General features: G+C 47.7%; 1 protein-coding gene across 1 annotated transcript in view; it reads left to right on the top strand.

Moving 5' to 3' along the window:
* Nucleotides 1-22,090, top strand: part of BCL7C (BAF chromatin remodeling complex subunit BCL7C) — a 70,889-nt gene extending 48,799 nt beyond the window's left edge. The window contains exon 6 of the mRNA XM_016929717.4: nucleotides 10,287-22,090. Within this exon, the coding sequence (XP_016785206.1) occupies nucleotides 10,287-10,487 (201 nt within the window). The 3' untranslated portion in view covers nucleotides 10,488-22,090. The remainder of the gene's footprint in view (nucleotides 1-10,286) is intronic.
* The last annotated feature ends 681 nt before the right edge of the window (nucleotides 22,091-22,771 follow it).

The following is a 22,771-nucleotide window of genomic DNA, read 5'->3' as shown; positions in this document are numbered from 1 at the left end:
AGGAGCCCATTGCTGGAAAGAGCTTTGCCAGTGCAAGGATCAAGCACTGTAGACAGTCAGGCTATTAGAGGAGTCAAGCACGAGAGCATGCAGACTCAGCAAGAGCCCAGTGCCTGAGGAAGCTCTACCCATACAGGAACCAAGTGGCAGAGAAAGCCATGCTTTCTACCTGTTAGATAAAGTGCGCTTGGTGAGAGCACAGTGCTGGAGAAAGCTAGACCGCTACAGAAGCCAAGTACTGGAGAAGCGTGCTCTGCCAGAGTTCAGTGCTAGAGAAAGCCAATAAAGGTCAGGACCAGTGGTGGGTGTGCAAAAACTGTCCAAGTGCCAGGAGCCACTCACAGCAAAGGCGGCATGTGGTATGGGATTTGTGGTGTCCATATTGGGGGAGGGAACGTGGTAAAGTGTTGCAAACTGGGGTCTTTGGGCCTCCCAAGGACTTTTCACTCTGGACATGCATCTAGGGCAGAGAACCACTGGGATCTGCCCCTGAAAAACTGCAGCAAGAGCAAGAAAAATGAAACCTCAACAGGACCAGAACCAGGAAGAGCTTCCCCTTCTTCTTGCAATGTCCCACCAGCGCCCTCTACTGACAAAGCATAACATCATGTTCTTTGCAAGGAGAAATGTATTAGAAGTCCAGCCCGTTATCTTAGAGCAGGTACTGGAGGGTGACATTTAGAGCTGAGACAACTGATTGAAAACTGACATAGTGCCAGAATCCCCACATAGGCTCTCTGACTCAGACTGAAGGTCAATATGACAGGAAGGCCTAAGTGAAAGCCCCTGGAACTTCCCCTCCCTACAGAGAAAAGAAGCCAGTAGAAATACCACATTCCTGAGGGAAGCACAGAGATTAATGCCACCATCAAAAAATTAAAAGAAGCAAGGGTGATGACACCTATCACATGCTCATTTAACCCACCAGTGTGGCCTGTGCAGAAGTCAGATGGATCTCGGAGAATGACTGTGGACTATCATAAACTTTATCAGATGGTGACTCCAATTGTAGCTGCTGTTCCCAGATACAATATCTTTCTTGGAGCAAATTAGTATTTGTAAGGCTGCTAGTTTGTTTGTTTTTTTCCTTTTTTTTTTTTTTTTTGAGACGGAGTCTCACTCTGTCACCAGGCTGGAGTGCATTGGTGCCATCTGGGCTCACTGCAACCCCTGCCCCCTGGGTTCAAGCAGTTCTCCTGCCTCAGCCTCCCGAGTAGCTGGGACTACAGGTGCGCACCACCACGCCCAGCTAATTTTGGTATTTTTAGTAGAGACGGAGTTTCACCATGTTGGCCAGGATGGTCTTGATCTCTTGACCTTGTGATCCGCCTGCCTCGGCCTCCCAAAGTGCTGGGATTATAGGCATGAGCCACCACGCCCGGACTTTTTTTTTTTTTTTTTTTTTGAGGCAGAGTTTCGCTTTGTCGCCAAAGCTGGAGTGCAATGGTGCGATCTCAGCTCACTGCAACCTCTGCCTCCCGGGTTTAAGAGATTCTCCTGCCAAGCAGCATCCCAAGTAGCTGGGATTACAGGCATGTGCCACAATGCCTGACTATTCTTTGTATTTTTAGTAGAGATGAGGTTTCACCATATTGGCCGGGCTTGTCTCCAACTCCTGACCTCAAGTGATCCACCCACCTCAGCCTCCCAAAATCCTGGGATTACAGGCATGACCCACAGTGCCCGGTCTATGCTGCTAGTTTTGAGCAGGGACTGGAGCGAGAGAAGGCTCTGCAGCAAGTCCAGGCTGCATTACATCACATGCTGGTCTACTGTGTGGTGCTTGAGATCCAGCAGATCCGGTAACGCTCAGTGTCCATGGCAAACATGGCAAACACCAATAGAAGAATCCACTCCTTCACACCAACTTTTTTGTTTGTTTGTTTTTTGAGTCAGGGTCTCACTCTGTCACCGAGACTGGAGTGCAGTGGCATGATCACAGCTCACTGCAGCCTCAACCTCCCAGGCCCAAGTGACCCTCCTACCTCAGCCTCCCAAGTAGCTGGGACTACAGGCATGTGCCACTACGCCTAGCTAACTTTTTCATTTTTAGTAGAGACAAGGTCTCACTATGTTGCCCAGGCTGGTCTCAAACTCCTGGTCTCAAGTGATCCTCCTGCCTCAGCCTCCCGAAGTGCTGGGATTACTGGCATGAGTCACGGCACCCAGCCCAACACCAACTCTTGCTACATTGTCTTCCTCTCCCTCCATTAGTGTCTATGACCTCCTGGAGTATCTCTCATTTTACAGAAGAGTCTGCAAAATCTGCTGTCATGGCCTCGCAGTGGCCGGAATTTTGACTAGTATGTTTGATTGTTTGCTATGTCTGGAATGAGAAATAGCCAGAAGTACAGACCTATACTAACGCATGGGCAGTTGCTCATGATTTGGCTGGATGGCCAGGGATTTGGAAGGAACAGGATTGGTGACAAGGAAGTTTGAGCTCTTGTAACTTTTTTTAAAAAACAGACTTCAATCAATTTTACTTCAGTTAAAACCATTTTGGCCAGGTGCAGTGGCTCACGCCTGTAATCCCAGCACTTTGGGAAGCTGAGGAGGGTGGATCACAAGGTCAGGAGAATGGCTGGGCGCGGTGGCTCATGCCTGTAATCCCAGCACTTTGGGAGGCCGAGGCGAGCGGATCACGAGGTCAGGAGATCGAGACCATCCTGGCTGACACGGTGATACCCTGTCTGTACTAAAAATAAAAAAAATTAGCTGGGAGGGGTGGCGGGCGCCGGTGGTCCCAGCTACTCGGGAGGCTGAGGCAGGAGAATGGCATGAACCCGGGAAGTGGAGGTTGCAGTGAGCTGAGATCGCACCACTGCACTCCAGCCTGGGTGACAGAGCGAGACTCTGTTTTAAAAAATAAATAACATTTCATCCAGGGACTGGTTTGATCTTCCCTCCTCTGGTTTCTGAGTCCCTTAGATGGGCTGTAACTTTTCTTTAATTATTCCTTATTTTATTTACAATTAGCAGTCAGAATAGTATGTTAGGTTCTATCAAACAGAGGCAAGTGGCGTAAGGCAAGTTTCCTCTTGAGTGGCCAGTGTGCTCTTTAGCTAGGTATACCATAACAAGGTACCACAGATTGGGTGGCTTCAACAACAGAAATTTATTTTCTCATAGTTCTGGAGACTGGAAGTCCAAGACCAAGGTGTCGGCAGAGTTGGTTTCTTCTGAGGCCTCTCTCATTGTCTTGTAAATGGCCTTGTTCTCCTTGTGTCTCTACATGGTCTTCACTTTGTATATGTCTGTGTCTAAATTTCCTCTTAAGTGTACCAGTCGTATTGAATTAGAGCCCACCCTAACAACTTCACTGTAACTCAATTACTGTAACCTGCACGGACCTTGGGAGACTGAACAAAGGGGGGTGAATGCGGGAATAAAAGACAAAGACAGAAGAGTATATTTGGAAGAAGGGGTCAGGGGGCACCTTGTCTCTGGTGGACAAGGGCCCTGAGCTTTTTTTTTTTTTTTTTTTTTTTTGAGATGGAGTCTCGCATTTGGCCCAGGCTGGAGTGCAGTGGCATGATCTCGGCTCACTGCAAGCTCTGCCTCCCAGGTTCATGCCATTCTCCTGCCTCAGCCTCCAGAGTGGCTGGGACTACAAGTTCCCGCCACCACGCCTGGCTAATTTTTTGTATTTTTAGTAGAGATGGGGTTTCACCATGTTAGCCAGGATGGTCTTGATCTCCTGACCTCGTGATCTGCCCGCCTCAGCCTCCCAAAGTGCTGGGATTACAGGTGTGAGCCACCACGCCCGGCCAAGGGCCCTGAGCTTTACACAGCCCTCTGTATTTATTGGTAAAAGAGATAACGAGAAAGGGGGACTGGTTGACCGGTAATTGTCAGTCAGCTGTTTGGTTCACAGCAGGCTTGTGAGACTGTATCCTTCGAACAATAGGCGCTAGATTTCCCAGTAGATAACTTCAAGGAGCCCGGAGCCAGGAAGTGATGGCCCTCAGCAAACCTTTTGGCAGCAGGCGCAGTGTGAGTTTGCTTACATCCTGCATTCATAATAAACAGTTTGCTGTTTGATCATGTAGCCTCCAGTGGAATGCTGAGTTGGTCACAATCCCTGTGGCCTTTTCGGCTCCCAACAAATTACCTCTTTAAAACCCTCTCCAAATACAGTCACATTCTGAGGTATCAGGACCTCTTCATATGAATTGGGGTGAGGGGGCAGGATATACATTCAGTCTACAACACCCAGTATTGAACAAATTTGCAGACCACTATCTGACTATTAAGGCATGAATAGGAAGCCTTACCTACAGGGCTTTTCAAGTGCAGGCAGGCATCTTTCCTCAAGTCAGTCTACCTGTGCAGCTCCCTTCTAAGTGCTCAAGGGTGAGCAGATTAGGTCAGTTCTTCCAGGGCTGTATGTTTATATGTGGTTTCTGGCAGGGGTGGGAGAGATGAGGGAGACCATTAATTAAGGTCTTTGATATGGTTTGGCTGTGTCCCCCCACCCAAATCTCATCGTGAATTATAGTCCCCATTGTAATCTCCACGTGTCATGGGAGGAACCCAGTGAGAGGTAATTGAATCATAGGGGGCAGTTACCTCCATGCTGTTCTTGTGACAGTGAGTGAGTTCTCATGAGATCTGGTAGTTTTATAAGGGACTTTTCCAACTTTGCTCAGCACTTCTTATTATTCCCGCCATGTGAACAAGGACATGTTTGCTTCCCCTTCCGCCATGACTGTAAGTTTCCTGGGACCTCTCCAGCCATGCTGAACTGTGAGTCAATTAAACCTCTTTCCTTTCTAAATTATCCAGTCTCGGGTATGTCTTTAGCAATGTGAGACCAGACTAATACATCTTTCTTCTTCGTCAGTTCTGGACCATGTTTACCCATCCATAGTCACAGGTAGTACTAGACCTTGACAGCCTTCCCCTTGTAAAACTTGGAATTTGATGGCTGGGTGCAGTGGCTTACGCCTGTAATCCCAGCACTTTGGGAGGCTGTGGCAGGTGGATCACTTGAGGTCAGGAGTTTGAGACCAGTCGGGCCAACATGGTGAAATCCTGTCTCTATTAAAAATAAAAAAATTAGCCATGCATGGTGGCATGTGCCTGTAATCCCAGCTACTCGAGAGGCTGAGACAGGAGAATTGCTTGAGCCTGGGAGGCAGAGGTTGCAATGAGTGAAGATGATGCCACTGCACTCCAGCCTGAGCGACAGAGCAAGACTCTGTCTCAAAAAAAAAAAAAAAAAAAAAAAACAACTTGGAATTTGACAGTGTAGAACAGAACCTAAGTTCTTAGGCAACAGGTTCACTCTCAAGGGGAAAAACAGAGGAAGGAACAGATATATAGACATACCATTTCTCCTTCCTAATAACTCCATTCCTTCCTAAGTAAGTCAGGAGGTGGGGGAAGGTCAGTAATGTTACACCTGTAGATCTCTACCTGCATAAAAGTAAACATCAGGAGTGGGGAAAATGTGTTCTCTCCACCAGCATAATGCAAGACAGCTGACAGAGTCCTCTCCTGAAGGGATTCCCAAGTTATCTCTAGCTGAGCTCTTTCATGAAACAAATAATATTTGTTTCCTATTGCTGCATAACAAATTACTACGCATTTAGCAGCTTAAAGCCACAACCAATTATTATCTCACAGTTCCCTAAGTCCCACTGTATGGGCATGACTGGGTTCTTAGATCAGTCTCAAAAGGGCAAAGTCTAGGTGTTGGCTGAGCTGGGCTCTTATCCAGATGCTTTGAAGAAGAATCCACTTTTGAGCTCGTTTAGGTTGTTAGCCAAAGTCAGCTCCTTGCTGGATGTCGGGTAGTGGCAGCTCTCTGGAGGCCTCCGCATTCCTCAGCACATGGCTGCCTCCTTCTTCAAGTCAGCAATGGCTCAAATGCCCCTCATAACTTCCTGTTCTGCTACCAGCCAGAGAAAAGCTTGCTTTTAAATGGCTACCTGACTAGGTGATAATCTCGGTATCCTAATATCAACTGACTTGGAATTTTAATTACATCTGCCAAATCCTTTCACAGCAGCACCTAAATTAGTGCTTGACTGAATAACCAGGGGACAGGAATCTTGAGGGAGCATCTATTAGAATCCTGTCTGTCACACCAGGGAATCCCACTCTTTGCCCCAGACCCTGAGAGAAGACAGTTCCTCTCTGCCACAGGTTTGTTAGGTCCTAATCTAGCCCAATAGACAAGTATGGTACACATTCTATCCTCTAGAGAGGCCACAGTCAGCTCTTCGGCTCATTCATAAATTCTTAGCAACTTTGTATGAACTAGGAAAGAGGTGCCCTTTCCTTAAAACAATGTACTGTTATCTGCTGGAAATCTGTTGCACTAACTATACAAACCTATTGTTTACCTGGTAGTGAATGGCACCCACCTCCAGGAGTTGTGAGTGGCCTTGATCTCAGTAGATCCTGTGGACTCAAATACACCCTGTGCTTTGCAACCACTTGCCCACCCTGGCTATTGTCATAGAGACATTTTTTTCCCAGAATCTTTCTGACATTCTTCATTGATTTATCTGTTAACGATTTGGGGAAAGTTTGAAATAAAATGGCTATAACTTCCTGAAAATGCTATAATGCATTATTAATACCCAGAAAAAAATTTTGCCACTGGTCTGATATAATCTATTTGGGGTTTTTGTTTGTTTGTTTGTTTGAGACGGAGTCTCGCTCTGTCACCCAGGCTGGAGTGCAGTGGCGTGATCTTGGCTGCAACCTCCGCCTCCTGGGTTCAAGCAATTCTTGCCTCAGCCTCCTGAGTAGCTAGGACTACAGGTGACTGCCACCAATCCCTGCTAATTTTTTGTATTTTTTTTAGTAGAGACAGGGTATCGCCATGTTGGCCAGGGTGGTCTCAAACTCCTGACCTCAAGTGACCCACCCACCTTGGCCTCCCAAAGTGCTGGGATTACAGGCATGGGCCACTGTGCCTGGCCTAATCTGTTTGTTTATACTCATAAGCAAATATCCAAAATCCTCCAAGGAGCAAACCCTGAAGTAACTGGAATATTAAGGCAATAATGGCAGCCACTAACGTTACTCAGTGCCTCTATCTATCTATCTACCTACCTACCTAGCTACCTACCATCTATCTCTGATCTATATGTGTATACTATATACACATACACTCAAGTAATCTCATTTAATCATCACATTCCTTTTGGGTAGGGATTATTATGCCTACTTACAAATAAGAAAACTGAGGCTTTGTAATGTTATATTATTTACCCAAGGTCACAGATAAGAAGCAGCTGAGTCAGGATTCAAACCTCTGTCATCCATTTCAAAGCCCATGCTCCTAACCACTTTGGTGGAGATTAGCTGAGTGCCTGTGCCCTGAATTGAGACCTCGGGCTGTTCAGTGGTGAAGCCAGTGGCCCAACCTGGGACAGGAAAGAAGCCAAGCCTGGAATGTCCTGGTTCTATTCATGAAAATAGCCTGAAGGGAAAAGTGTGGTAGGGAATTGTTTGTAGCTAAGATAGCCAGTGGGACTTGGAGAGAAGTCCATAGAGGAGGAAAAATTGTAGGGCCCTGCATTGTTCACCATCATGTCTCCAGTGGCTGGCACCTTGTTGGGACTCAGTTAGCATGTGCCAGTCAACTGACTGGCCACCTGATCAGCCAGACAGCATGCCTGGGAAAGCTCCTCTCTGCACTCTGCCTCTCTGATGTCTGTTCCTGCTACCACCCCCTGCCCTCTTCAATAAACTAACTCATTTGAATCATGTCCTATGCTGCAGGCCCAGTGCCAAGTGCTTTATCTGCATCTTCTTATTTAAAGTCCTCACGGCTGGGCTCAGTGGCTCACGCCTGTAATCCCAGCACTTGGGGAGGCTGAGGTGAGTGGATCATCTGAGGTCAGGAGTTTGAGACCAGCCTGGCCAACATGGTGAAACCCCATCTCTACTAAAGATACAAAAATTAGCTGGGCGTGGTGGTGGGCGCCTGTAATCCCAGCTATTCAGGAGGCTGAGGCAGGAGAATCACTTGAACCTAGAGATTGCAGTGAGGCAAGAGGCTCTATTGCACTACAACCTGGGCAACAAGAGCAAAACTCCGCCTCAAAAAAAATTATTATCACCTTTGTCTTTGTACCACTACCCCGATATCCTTGAAAATATCCTTACTTTCTGGAATGAACAGGATGCTATAGACCCATCCTGATTTTTCTTGTCTCAAGAAATGTAATCAGCTACCCTCCAAGAACTCCTGGTTATTTTAATGGTAAACACTATTAGGCACCAACAACTGGGCATTAAGGATATACATAAGTGTCAGTAGGGTGGCAAAGTTTCACTCAGTGATGAGAGTTGAAAAAAAATTTTTTAAAGAGATGGAGTCGGCTGGGCACGGTGGCTCATGCCTGTAATCCCAGCACTTTGGGAGGCTGAGGCAGGTGGATCACGAGGTCAGGAGTTCAAGACCAGCCTGGCCAACATAATGAAACCCTGTCTCTACCAAAAAAATACAAAAATTAGCCAGGTGTGGTGGCACGCACCTGTAGTCCCAGCTACCCAGGAAGCTGAGGCAGGAGAATCGCTTGAACCTGGTAGGCAGGGGATGCAGTGAGTCAAGACAGCACCATTGCACTCCAGCCTGGGTGACAGAGCAAGACTCTGTCTCAAAAAACAAAAAAAAAATTACAAAGAGATGGAGTCTTGGCCAGGCGAGTGGCTCACACCTGTAATCCCAGCACTTTGGGAGGCTGAAGTGGGTGAATTACTTGAGCCCAGAAATTCAAGACCAGCCTGAGCAACATGGCAAAACCCCATCTCTACAAAAAATACAAAAATTAGCCAGGAATGGTGATATGCACCTGTAAGTCCCAGCTACTTGGGAGGCTGAGGTGGGAGGATCACTTGAGATGTGGAGTTTGAGGCTTCAGTGAGCCATGATTGTACTACTGCACTCCAGCCTGAGCAACAAAGGGAGACCCTGTCTCAAAAAAAAAAAAAAAAAAAAGACAGGGTCTCAACTCTGTTGCCCAGGCTGGAGTGCAGCAGCGTGATCATAAGTTCTTGGCAGCTCAGACCTCTCGGGCTAAAGTGATCCTCTCACCTTGCCACCCCACCCCAGTAGCTGGGACTACAGGCACATGCCATCATGCTGGGCTAATTTTTTAATATTTTGTAAAGATGGAATCTCACTATGGCTGGGCTTTTTGGTTTTGTTTTGTTTTTGAGACGGACTCTTGCTCTGTCACCAAAGCTGGAGTGCAGTGATGCGATCTTGGTTCACTAAAACTTCTGCCTCCCAGGCTCAAGCGATTCTCGTGCCTCAGCATCCCAAGTAGCTGGGATTACAGGTGCCACACCACCATGCCCAGCTAATTTTTGTATTTTTAGTAGAGATGGGGTTTCACCATGTTTGCCAGGCTGGTCTCGAACCCCTGACCTCAAGTGATCCGCCCACCTCAGCCTCCCAAAGTGCTGGGATTACAGGTGTGAGCCACCACGCCTGGCCCCAGGCTGGTCTTGAATCCCTGGCTTCAAGAGATCATCCTGCTTTGTTTGGCCTCCCTCCCAAAGTGCTGGGATAACAGGCTAAACCATCGTGCTCTGCTAAAAAATTTTTTCTTTTTTTTCTTCAGACGGAGTCTCACTCTGTCGCCCAGGCTGGAGTGCAGTGGTGTGATCTCGGCTCACTGCAACCTCTGTCTACCGGGTTCAAGAGATTCTCCTGTATCAGCCTCCCGAGTAGCTGGGATTACAGGCGCCCGCCACTGCGCCCAGCTAATTTTTATATTTTTAGTAGAGACGGGGTTTCACCATATTGGTCAGGCTGGTCTCCAACTCCTGACCTCAGGTGATCCACCCACCTCAGCCTCCCAAAGTGCTGGGATTACAGGCGTGAGCCACCGAGCCCGGCCAAAAGTTTTCTTAAAGGTAAAGGTTTATATTGATCTTTCCAATTGAACATATCCCTGATGGCCTGTGGATGCACCAACCACACTGACAGAATCATTTGAGGCTGCCTTTACGTTATCTCCGTCTTAGAGCTTAACAGGAAGTTATGTAGCTTGCCCAAGATTACACTACAAGTAATGGCTGGAATTGGGATTCAAACCCAGCACTGTCTAATTTCAGAAACTGAGGTCCTACAGGTTTCCTACAAGGCCCTGCCTCACCCTCTGCCTGCTCTCAAAAATACCCAGCTTAATCGCTTGCAAAAGACTTTCCACCACTTGCGCCATTTGGAAGTCATAAATGGGACAAGTTGGTGGAAAGTCAGTGAGGTGGGGAGAAGAGGAAACACTACCCAGATTCTTCTTTTCTCCGTACAGGATTCGGGAGTGAGAATGACGAGGAGAGCCCTCCACGAGAAGGGGCTGAAGACAGAGCCCCTCAGGAGGCTCCTGCCCAGGAGGGGCCTCCGGACAAATGTCCGGCCCAGTTCCATGGCGGTGCCGGACACCAGAGCTCCCGGGGGAGGCAGCAAGGCCCCGAGGGCACCCAGAACAATCCCCCAGGGTAAGGGGAGGTGAGTGGGCTCCCCAAGCAAGCCAAGACCCCTAAAGCCTCCCTTGGCTGCCCCAAGATCCAGCCACTACCTGTGCCCCGAGGGCGGAAAGAGCTTCCCAGCTCACCCACCGCGGTAACATCGGAGGGCAAGCGGCCCTACACCTGCCCGAACCTAAGGCCACAGCACCCATCTGGCTCGCCACTGGCGCCCGAATGCATGGGAAGGGCTCAGGGCAGAACTCGGACCACATCCAGTGCCTGAGGCCGCCTTGCTAGAGGCCTAGGGGAGGGGTGCACTGGGCTGCCTCGCCCACCTCCTCACGCACCCATGCGGCCACCCTCCCAGCGGTCTGAGTGTGCCATGCGAGGCGCCTGCCATCCCGGGAGAGGCGCCGAGTCCCGAGTCCTGCCGGCACTGAGCCTCCGGGTCCACAGCGGGCAAGGGCCGTGGCGGGGACAAGCGCAGGGGACCCGCCGGCCTCCCGCCTTCTGCAGCACCACGAGATGCCCACGTGGCACCTGGACGTCCACGCATGTGTTGAGGCCCTTGCACGCGCAGAGACCCCAGCGCAGAAGCCGCCCCGCACGCCAGGGCTTATGTATGCCAGCGCTGGGAGACCTCCAGGGCCCGAGGACATACGGCAAGTGGTTCCACCGGGGTGTCAGCCTAGCAGGCCAACCTGGGAACCCATGTGGACAAGCGGCCTTTCAGCCCAGGCGCCCGCCTCGTGTGGAGGCGTGGAGACTTCTGGCGCAGCCCTGAGCTGGTGGCCTAACCTACCTGGAAAATCCTAGCCCGAGAAGCAGCGCGAGTGAGGCTTTTGGGTGGTTCCAAGGCCCTTCACCAAGCTCTCACTTCCTGACTTCACCGTTGGGTCTGTTGTACTAGGAAATAATAACGCCTCCCATTTATCAAGGGTTTACTCTGTACCAGGCATTGTGACTGATGTAATTTAGTTCTCACTGCATCCCTGTGGCATGGATATTCTCATTATCTGCATTTTGCAGATGGAGAAATTGAGTCTCTGAGAGGTTAAGGAACCTGCCCAAAGTCAGCAATGCAGTACCACTTCTTGTGCTGGGACACAGCGGGGTTAAGGCCATGGGTTAACAGGGCCTCCATTTATGGAGAGCATTCATTTTTCTCTGGTGAATTACAGAAAACGCTTTCTACACTGAAGTGAGTAAGATACTCCCTGGGATGAAAGTCAACATTCGTACCAATGATTGAGATGACAGAAATTTCACGCTTCAAGCCAATGCTTTAGGTTCAGCCCATGGAATTCTGGAATGACCTTTTCTCAGTCGTCACCAGGGTGATGTTGGTGAAGGAAGCTCCATTCCAGGACCAGCTCCTGTGTAGAGCCTTCCTGGAGGCCAACAAGGATGACCTCTCTCCATTTGCCATCCCACTGGGTTGTCTGGGAAGTTCATCCAGTTCCTCTGGGCTAAGATTTCCAAGTTCCCAAAAGGGAAACTAATCTTCAGGAGTTGGGAATGAAAAAATGGGATTTGGGGGAATTCCTGAAAGCATGTTATTCTGTATTTTTCATAACTTTCTGTGTTTTTTGTTTGTTTGTTTGTTTGTTTTTTTGAGACAGAGGTTTGCTCTTGTCACTCAGGCTGGAGTGCAGTGGTGTGATCTCGGCTCACTGCAACGTCTGCCTTCCGGGTCCAAGTGATTCTCCTGCCTCAGCCTCCCTAGCAGCTGGGATTACAGGCACGTGCCACCATGCCCGGCTAATTTTTTGTATTTTTAGTACAGAGAGGGTTTCATCATGTTGGCCAGGCTGGTCTCAAACTCCTGACCTTAGGTGATCCACCCACCTCAGCCTCCCAAAGTGCGGGGATTACAGGCGTGAGCCACCATGCCCGGCCACTTTCTGTATTTTTTGATAAATAAGAAATACACATTTAGTAGTAGTTACAAAGAACTGTAGGCCGTAGCAAATATTCAGTAACTGGAAGATGCCAATGAACATTGTTGGGTAGTATTATTTAAATAACAAAATGTTCAAATATTTGACAAGATTAACAACACTACACAGAATCACGAGTTGAAATTGCCAGTTTAGGCTGAGTGTGGTGGCACATGCCTGTAATTCCAGCACTTTCGGAGGCCAAGGCAGGAGGATCACTTGAGCCCAGAGTTTGAGGCTATAGTGAGCTATGATTGCACCACTGCACTCCAGCCTGGGCAACAGAGCAAGACCCTGTCTCTTAAAAAAAGAGAGAGGGAGAGAATTGCCAATTTAAGGACTTATGTGTTTCCAAAACTTGTTATTTATTAGAACATCATTTGTAGGATTTGTATAAAACAGTGCACGTCAACATTAATATTTGTGGGAATGACTCGCTCTTAACAACAGGTACAGCCACAAATATACTTTTAGTGTGTCAACAGCTACAATAAGTATTTTGACTACTTATCTCCTAGGTACTCTTATCCCATATTCTGGAAATGTCTACCTTAACTTTATTTATATATTTTTTGAAACAGTCTTGCTGCAGCTCCCAGGCTCAAGTGCAGTGGTGCGATCTCGACTCCACCTCCCGGGTTCAAGCAATTCTTGTGCCTCAGCCGCCCGAGTAGCTGGGATTAGAGGCATGTGCCACCATGCCCGGCTAAGTTTTGTATTTTTTGTAGAGACACGGTTTTGCCATGTTGGCCAGGCTGGTCTCGAACTCCTGACCTCAAATGATCCAACCGCCTCAGCCTCCCAGAGCACCGGGATTACAGTACCTTAACTTTAGACTCTGTGTGTCAACGTTGCCTTCTCTTGCTTTCAATTTGGCATCAGTGGATTTCTTTAAGCCAGGAATGCCTCTATGTTGATTGTTAAGCATTAATTCTCACAGGAGAATTATAATGCTTTTCCCCATTTTCCCAATTTCTTGACTGATCGATTTTGGGATTCAGAAGAACATACAGATTTCCTGATAAATTCCAGGAGGGATTTCCTGCATAGAAACACTACTTTGGGGCTGGGCACAGTGGCTCATGCCTATAATCCCAGCACTTTGGGAGGCCAAGGCGGTTGGATCATTTGAGGTCAGGAGTTCAAGACCAGTCTCGCCAACATGGTGAAACCTCATCTCTACTAAAAATACAAAAAAAAAAAAAAAAAAAAAAAAATTAGCCGGGCATGGTGCTGTACACCTGTAGTCCAAGCTACCTGGGAGGCTGAGGCAGGAGAATCGCTTAAACCCAGGAGGTGGAAGTTGCAGTGAGCAGAGATTGTGCACTCCAGCCTGGGTGACAGAGTGAGATTCTATCTCAAAAAAGAAAAAGAAAGGCCGGGCGCGGTGGCTCATGCCTGTAATCCCAGCACTTTGGGAGGCTGAGGCGGGAGGATCATGAGGTCAGGAGTTCGAGACCATCCTGAACAACATGGTGAAACCCGTCTTTCCTAAAAATACAAAAATTAGCCAGGCATGGTGGTGCGTGCCTGAAATCCTACCTACTCAGGAGGCTGAGGCAGGAGAATTGCTTGAACCCAGGAGGCAGAGGTTGCAGCAAACTGACATCCCACCACTGCACTTCAGCCTGTGTGACAGAGGGAGATTTGTCTCAAAAGAAAAGGAAAAAGAAAGAAAAAGAAACACTACTCTGGACTGAGCAGCATCGGCAAGTCAAGTCTGCTGCTGGAATTTTACCTAGAACATTGAATCTTGCCTTTTTGGTTTCAGGGGCCTCAGAGCCAGAGAATCCAAGTATGGATCCTAGCTCTGCCAGTTCCTGGTGGCGAGGTCTTGGGCAAGTCACTTTACCTCTCTGAGCTTCAATTTAATGGATAGAATAATGTGTGGGGAGTCAATGCTTGCTTTTTGAGGCAATATTGTAGGAGGGTTAAGAGTGTGGCTCTGGAGTCAGTCTGAGGTTTGAATCCTGGCTCCGTTACTTACCACCTCTTTGATTTGAGGCAAGTTACGAACCACTCCATTTTTCTCTTCTGTAAAGTGGTGGCACTGATTGATGATTGTGGCAGACATCATCTTCATAGTTTTCATGAGTTTAAATGGGATCACATATGAAAATGCTTAACATAGAACATGGTACATTGTAAGTGCTTGATAAATGCAAACCACTGTAGCTGTTACCTGCTGTATCTACCTCACCGGGCAGTCGTGAGGATGAAAGGGAGGCTGTGTTGGGGAAGTGCTTTCTCAGCTGTGAAATGGTAGCGACACACTTCTCTTGCCTTCAGAGATGGGATGGTTGGAAGCTATGGGCAGACGTTAATGGTATCCCCAAATAAGGGGCCTGAGAATACTTACCTATGTCCACAGAAGGTAGCTGTGTTGAGGCGAGTGTCACCATGGGTAGCAGGAAAACAGTGCAAAATGCTCTCAGCTAAGGGTTAATTGTAGTCATGAGGGCAAACTCTGGCATGGTATGACTTGGGGCACCCTTGGGGACAGGGAGAAAACTGATTTTTCAGAAAGAGGCTTTAGAGGAAGGATCATGTTAAATGGAACCTGCCCACTATATGTTTTTGTTTTTGTTTTTGTTTTTAATTAGGGGCCGCATCAGAGGAAGGGGACATGTAATAGAAGGTGGTTGGAGGGCTCTGACTTTTGTCTGAAACTGCTATTGGTGAAAGGCTGAACTTAGGACACATTCCTGTGAGCTGCAACCAGTGCACCCTCTCGCACTGTGCATGCACCACGATGTCATTCATTGCCTAGACCGTAGACCAAACATGGCTCAAAGGGCCTTCCAGAGAGGATCGCATGTCATTCTGACAGCAGCCCCTCAACAATGTACAGATGAGGGCTTGAAGTCTCAGAAAGTCAAGTCCATTGTCCAAGGTCACACAACTGATATTAATATATCATGAAGTCAGGATTCAGACACAGTCCAAGCTCTTTTTTTTTTTTTTTTTTTGAGCCGGAGTCTCACTCTATCACCCAGGCTGGAGTGCAGTGGCACAATCTTGGCTCACTGCAACCTCCTCCTCCCAGGTTCAAGTGATTCTCGTGCCTCAGCCTCCCGAGTAGCTCGGACTATGGACTTGTGCCACCGCGCCTGGCTAGTTTACAGTCCAAGCTCTTAACCTCACCAGCCTGCCTCAACCACCAGGGGCCAGACTGCTGATCTTGAACAAGGAAGAAGAAAATCCAAATGGTTTCAGTGCCTAAATGTCCTCCTTTCTTGCCTTTGGTAACAACTTTTTCTGTCTCTGAATATCATTGCTACTTCTCTGGACACTGCTTCTTTGCTTCCAGGGCTGTTTTTCTTGCTTAGCCCTAAGTCAGCCTCGTTTGGGCCCTGTCCTTAGACTCTTTCTTCTGCACGGGTCTGTGAAAGATCTCCTTTATGTGCGCAGCTCCAGCTGTTGGTCCTTTCTCAGTAGTCTAACCCAGACTGCCCCTCTGAGCGCCAGCCTGAGCAGCCAGCTGCCTCCTTGACATCCCCTCTCTGGGTCTCATTCGTGATGTCTCCCCTAACACGGCTTGCTTCCAAAGTGCCACCTCCTCCCTGCCATGGCCTCTTAGTTCCAAATTGTGGCATAGTGGTGGGGAATTTAGAAAGGCTTCAAAGACGAAGCCTCTTGAATGAGTTCTCAGGGCTAGAGATAGACCACAGAGTGTGTTCTCTGAGCGCTACCAACAGTCTGGGGGTGAATTTAGAGAGTGGAATTCACCATTTAATCAGTCAGCTGGCTATGGAATGCCCAGCTGCATGCCAGGTCCAGCCGCTGGGGTGGAAAGATGCATTCATGAGTAGAACAAACAGGATTCCTGGCTTCAGGGAGCATCCAGGCTGTTGGAGAAGACAGACGTCATGCAATCCCCCAAAATACACTCTTATAAACTGTGATAAGTGTCATGAAGGAAAAGTTCTTGGTGCCATGAAAGCATATTGTAGATCTAAATTAGATTAAGATGGTCAAAGAAGGTCATTGTGAGAAAGTGACAATTACTGTCTCCCTGAGATCTGAATTGGGGAGGAGAATCCCATAGACAAGCAAGAGTAGGAACAAAAGACCCAAGGGTGGGAAAGAGCTTGGTATGGTGGGGAAACTGAAAGGCAATCCTTATAGTGGGAGCTGAGCATGCAGGGGCTTGGGCTGAGATAAAGCCAGGTGGCCTGGGCGGGGGTGATGACAGAGCCTCGTGGGCCACAGTAAGGAGCCTGGAGGCTTTAGGTTAGCTTTTTTTTTTTTTTCTTAAATTTGAGACACAGACTCACTCTGTCCCCAGGCTGGAGTGCAGTGGTGTGATCTTGGCTCATTGCAACCTCTACCTCCGAGGTTCAAGCTATTCTCCCACCTTAGGCTCTCAAGTAGCTGGATTACAGGTGCCCGCCACTACACCTGGCTGATTTTTGTATTTTTAGTAGAGAGAGAGTGTCACCATATTGGCCAGACTGGTCTCGAACTCTTGACCTCAAGTGATCCACCCTCCTCTGCTTCCCAAAGTGCTTACAAATCCCCAAAGGGATTACAGGCATGAGCCACCATGCCCTTCCTGGTTTAACTTTTTATTTGGAAATAATTTCAAAGTTACAGAAAAGTCTCAAGAATAGTACAATGGACATCTGCATAGCCTTTGTCCCAGATTCACCTGGTGTTCACATTTTACCCCATTTCTCTGTCACTGGCCATCTCTCTATTTAAGGTATATACAGATGACTTTGATTCCAATCTAGTTGAGAATAAGTTGCAGACCTCATGTTCCTCTACCCCTAAATAGTGTGTTTCCTCCCACAGTACAGTTATCCACTGCATTAAATTTCACACTGATCCAATGTGGTATCAAATTTACTTTGTCACTTGTCTCAGTAACACCCTTTAGATGCCATTTCTCCTCTAGCACAGGATCAAGTCTAAGAATGATGTATTGCATTCGGTTGTTGTTTCTCTCTAGTATCCCTTAATCAGGAATGGTTAGCCTTTCTTTGTCTGCATGGTGTTGATATTATTGAAGAATTCAATCTTCCCCTTTATCTTAATAGAACATTCTTCACTTGAGGTTTGTCTACTTGTTTCTTCATTATAATATATGGATTATGCATTCCTGGCTGGAAGACTGTGTAAGTGATACTGTGTCCTTCTCAGTGTAACAGCTAAAGCCACACATGTCTGTCTGTTCCTCCGTGGTGATTTTTTTTATAACAGAGTCTTGCTCTGTTGCCCAGGCTGGAGTGCAGTGGTGTGATCTCAGCTCACTGCAACCTCCGCCTCCTGGGTTCAAGCAATTCTCCCTGCTTCAGCCTCCCTAGTAGCTGGGATTACAGGTACCCACCACCACGCCCAGCTAATTTTTGTATTTTTTAGTAGAGACTGGGTTTCGCCATGTTGGCCAGGCTAGTCTTGAACTCCTGCCCTCAGGTGATCCGCCTGCCTCGGCCTCCCAAAGTGCTGGGATTACAGGCGTGAGCCACCACACCCAGCCCCTCCTTGGTGATTTTAATTTTGATCACCAAGTCAAGGTTATTTGATTTCTCCAATCTAGAGTTACTATTTTTCCCTTGTAACAAGTAATCTATGAGGAGGTATTTTATAACCGTGACTACATCCTATTCCACATCAAAAGTTAAATAGATGAGATTTAACACCTATTGATGATTCTTGCCTAAGAATCACGATGGTTACAGAATAGTAACTCAACCCCAGGACTCCCTCCACATTTATTAGTCAACACTTGGCATTCTTCTGTCCACTTATTTTAGATTCACTATTCGTAGGGACTCTTGGATTTCTATTATTTTCCAATAAATTTTATAATTAGTTATTAATCTTAATTATTTTGGTGCTCAGATTGTCCCAGATTTGGCCGCTGGAAGCTCCTTAAAACTACAAGCCTGGATTTCATCCCAGCTTCAGTGTAGTGGCATGATTCAGTTTACGGATAAGATCACCGTGACTACTGTATGAGAATGCACTTATAGGGGCACACATGAGGAAGCAGGGAGACCCTCGTGTAGTCCAGGTGGGAGATGTGGCTTAGATTAGGGTTGTGACATACATGGGGAGGGAATGGATGGAGGTAAGAGAAACATTGGAAGCCAAGTGCTGTGGCTCACGTCTGTAATCCCAACACTTTGGGAGGCCAAGGCAGGAGGATCGCTTGAGGCCAGGAGTTTGAGACCTGCCTGGGCAACATAGCAACACCCTGTCTCTTAAAAAAAAAAAGTAAGAATCAGCTGGGCGCGGTGGCTCACACTTGTAATCCCAGCACTTTGGGAGGCCAAGGCAGGCGGATCACGAGGTCAGGAGTTCGAGACCACGGTGAAACCCCGTCTCTACTAAAAATACAAAAAATTAGCCCGGCGTGGTGGCGGGCGCCTGTAGTCCCAGCTACTCGGAGAGGCTGAGGCAGGAGAATGGCGTGAACCCGGGAGGTGGAGCTTGCAGTGAGCCGAGATCGAGCCACTACACTCCAGCCTGGGTGACAGAGCGAGACTCCGTCTCAAAAAAAAAAAAAAAAGTAAGAATTAGCCAGGCATGGTGCTGTGCACCTATAGTCCTAGCTATTCGGAAGGCTGAGGTGGGAGGATCACTTGAGCCCAGGAGTTTGAGGCTCCAGTGAGCCATGATTGTGCCACTGCACTCCAGCCTCAGTAACAGAGTGAGACCCTGTCTCTAAAATAAAATAAAAACATTGGAGGTAGAATCAGCAGGATTTAGTGGTGGATTGAACGCACAGTCAGAAAGGGCAGAGTTGAGAGCCACCGGAGCATCCGGGGCAATGGTGATGTTGACTTAATACAGGGAAGACAAGCAGAGTAAGGGGTTGGGTGGTGGGGGGGGGAGGTGTTAGATTCGTTGAGTTTGAGGGGTCTGGAATATCCAGTGTTCTCTGGCACCCAAGTGAAGGGGTCAGTGAGACAACTAGACTCTGGAGCTGACCCAGAAGTCCAGACCAGAAGTAAACTTAAGGCCACGAATCCAGGTCTTGGATGAAATGTTGTAAGGGGAGAATGTGGACTGAGATGGGAGTGCACTGTTTGGGGGTGCAGGGGTGTATGGCCAGAATTTGCAGTGGAGAGGTAGGTGGGGACCAGGGCACATGGCGCCTGGAGTGTCAGGCCAAATGCTTAGCGCTGGGGAGCCCAATGAAGAGTCCTGGGCAGAGCAGTGAATGACAGGTGTGATTGGCATTTCAGCAGGACTGTTCTGATAGCCAGTACAGATGATCTGGGGGGGCTGTGGCAGTGGCCGATGCTGTCGTCCTTTCTAAAGTAAATCTGCTCATCTCTTGCCCCTGGAGGTGGCTCAGGCAGGTCGCCATGCCTGAATGCCCTCTCCTTGTTCATCTGGGTGCAAAAATGATGATTAAAACACCTGTCTCAACTGCACTCACCAGCCCCCGGTGATGTGATAGCAAACCCATGTCTCTCTGCCTCATTGTGGCTAGAGCTATACAACCTGCTCCTTTACCAGCCCCTGGTGATGTGACAGCAAACCCATGTCTCCCTGCCTCATTGTAGCTAGAGCTATACAACCTGCTCCCGGGACCTTTTCCCAGCCAGATATAACACAGCAGGTGTGAGTGTGCACAGGCTGGTCCCCAAGGCTTGCTGGAGTCTGTTTGGGGACCATAATCCTCTGCCCTGGCATGCTTTGAGTTCACTGTGGTCTCTGTCATTCCGGCCAGTGCTCATTCAAACCTGTATATTGTCCCCTCCCACCCCGCACAGCCCATAGAGGGTGGGTTCAAGTCAGAATGAACATCCTGGGGTGCAGGCATCCAGGAAGTATGCAGTCCTGCCTATGGGGTGCTGACAGCCCCTTGGCAGGACACAGATAACCAAAGGCAGAAACTGTAAGAGACCAGAGGGAGGGGCAGGTGCTCTGGGAGCCCAGGAAAGGCCAGAGTGTTTCTGGTTGGAGAAATCAGGGTCGGTCCTCAGAGAAGATGGCATTTGAACTGGGACTTGAGGAGAAGACTATTTTCCATTTCACACAAGAAATCCTTGATTATTCAGTAAAAAGAGGAAATACAAGAAAAAATCAGACTAGTCTGGCCAACATGGTCTAAAAATACAAAATTAGCCAGGCATGGTGGCGGGCGCCTGTAATCCCAGCTACTTGGGAGGCCCAAGCAGGAGAATCGCTTAAACTCAGGAGGTGGAGGTTGCGGTGAGCCGAGATCATGCCACTGCACTCCAGCCTGGCAGACAGAGCAAGACTCCATCTCAAAAAAAAGTAAAAAAAAAAAAGAAAAAAAGGCCGGGTGCAGTGGCTCATGCCTGTAATCCCAGCACTTTGGGAGGCCGAGGTGGGTGGATCATGAGGTCAGAAACTCGAGACCAGCCTGGCCAATATGGTGAAACCCTGTTTTTACTAAAACTACAAAAATTAGCCGGGTGTGGTGGCAGGTGCCTGTAATCCCAGCTACTCCGGAGGCTGAGGCAGGAGAATCACTTGAACTCGGGAGGCGGAGTTTGCAGTGAGCTGAGGTAGCGCCAGTGCACTCCAGCCTGGACGACAGAGCGAGACTTCATCTCAAAAAAAAAAAAGGAAAAAGAAAAACAATCAAAGCCCCACTTCCTCATATTTTATTGACATTGTCAACACAGCCATTATAGGTTGCATAACAATCCATTAGGTGGATCCTGCATAGTTAGTCCTCTTATTGTTGGACTAATTCATTCCAGGCCTCAGGACATGGGCTTCCAGCCTGTGGCTGGGCAATGGGGCCAGATGCAACTCAGGAATCAGTGCTTGAGTCCATCTGCTCATTTTCTTCCACTCATAATGTCTATTAAGAACTCAATGCCTACCAGGCCCTGTGGATCCAACGAGTATCAGGACATGGTTCCTGTCCTGTCAAGTCTACTAGTAAGTGAGTCATAAGTGAAAAGAATTAGTTGTAGAGAAACCTGTAGAGTGCCACAATCAAGGCACAGGATGTTCAAGATGCGGTGATGACACAGACACAGGAGCTTCAGCCCTGGGAACAGGAGAGGACACCAGGCGGAGCTCGAGGAGTGAGAGGGGACAGGCCTGATGACACACGCCAGGGGACCAAGCCTGCGGGGATGCCTCCAAGCGTGTCTCTGTCCACAGGCAGAAAACTCATCCCACCACCTCTCAGGCCTCTGAGTGTTTACTTTTTCTGTTTTCTATTTCAAATATTCCATTTCTCCCATTTTTGGAGGAACTGTTTTTATACTACTTTCCAAAATCCCAACTTGCAAGCATGCTTAATTCGTTTCATTTTTTTTCTATTTTTGACACTAAAAGCATTTAATGCTGTTTTTACCTCTGCATATAGCTTTGGCTGTTAATCCTACTTTTTAAATTATTTTCTAAATCATCTGTTTTTTAATTTTTTTAATTCTTGATTTACATCTTGTCCTAAGGATAATTTGAGGTGCTACTTACGTTTCAAAATTTCTAAGTGGTATGTTTTACATTATTGTTAGTTGTATTGCATTTTGATCTGAGAATGGTTTCTAGAATTTCTACTTTTCAAAATTTACCAAAATATTCTTTGTAGCTTAATAATTATTTAATTTTGTCCACTGTCTGTGAAACTTGAAAAGAAGGTGTACTGTTTGTTTTCAGGGTAAGAAATTTATATGTTCATATTTTCTATGTCCTTATTTATTTTTTGATTATTTGTTCAGAAAATGTGTTAGAATATTTCCAATAAAACTGTTTCTCATGTTTTTCCTTGTATTGTTATATATTTTATTTCACAGTTCTTTGTTGTTTATTTAACATAAGAAAAAAAAGGCTGGGCGCGGTGGCTCATGCCTGTAATCCCAGCACTTTGGGAGGCGGAGGTGGGCGGATCACAAGGTCAAGAGCTCGAGACTATCCTGGCCAACATGATGAAACCCCATCTCTACTAAAAATACAAAAATTAGCCGGGTGTGGTGGTGCATGTCTGTAATCCCAGCTACTCAGGAGGCTGAGGCAGGAGAATCGCTTGAACCCAGGAGGCAGAGGTTGCAGTGAGCTGAGATCTCGCCATTGCACTCCTGCCTGGGCAACAGAGCAAGACTCCATCTCAAAAAAAAAAAAAAAATTAAACCCATTCGAGGCTGGGCCCAGTGGCTCACACCTGTGATCCCAGCACTTGGGAGGCTGAAGTGGGCAGATCTCTCGAGCTCAGAAGTTTGAGACCAGCCTGGGCAACATGACGAAACCCCTTCTCTAACAAAAAATACAAAAATTAGCCAGACAGGGTGGCGTGTGCCTATAGTCCCAGCTACTTGGGAAGCTGAGTGGGAGGATCACTGGAGCCCGGGAGGTAGAGGTTGCAGTGAGCTGAGATCACACCACAGCGCTCCAGCCTGAGCGACAAGAGCGAGACTCCATCTAAAAAAAAAAAAAAAAATTACGGC

The sequence above is a fragment of the Pan troglodytes genome, chromosome 18 (genome assembly GCF_028858775.2).
Source record: "Pan troglodytes isolate AG18354 chromosome 18, NHGRI_mPanTro3-v2.0_pri, whole genome shotgun sequence".
Lineage (NCBI taxonomy): Eukaryota > Metazoa > Chordata > Mammalia > Primates > Hominidae > Pan > Pan troglodytes.
This window is presented reverse-complemented; position numbering and strand designations above follow the sequence as displayed.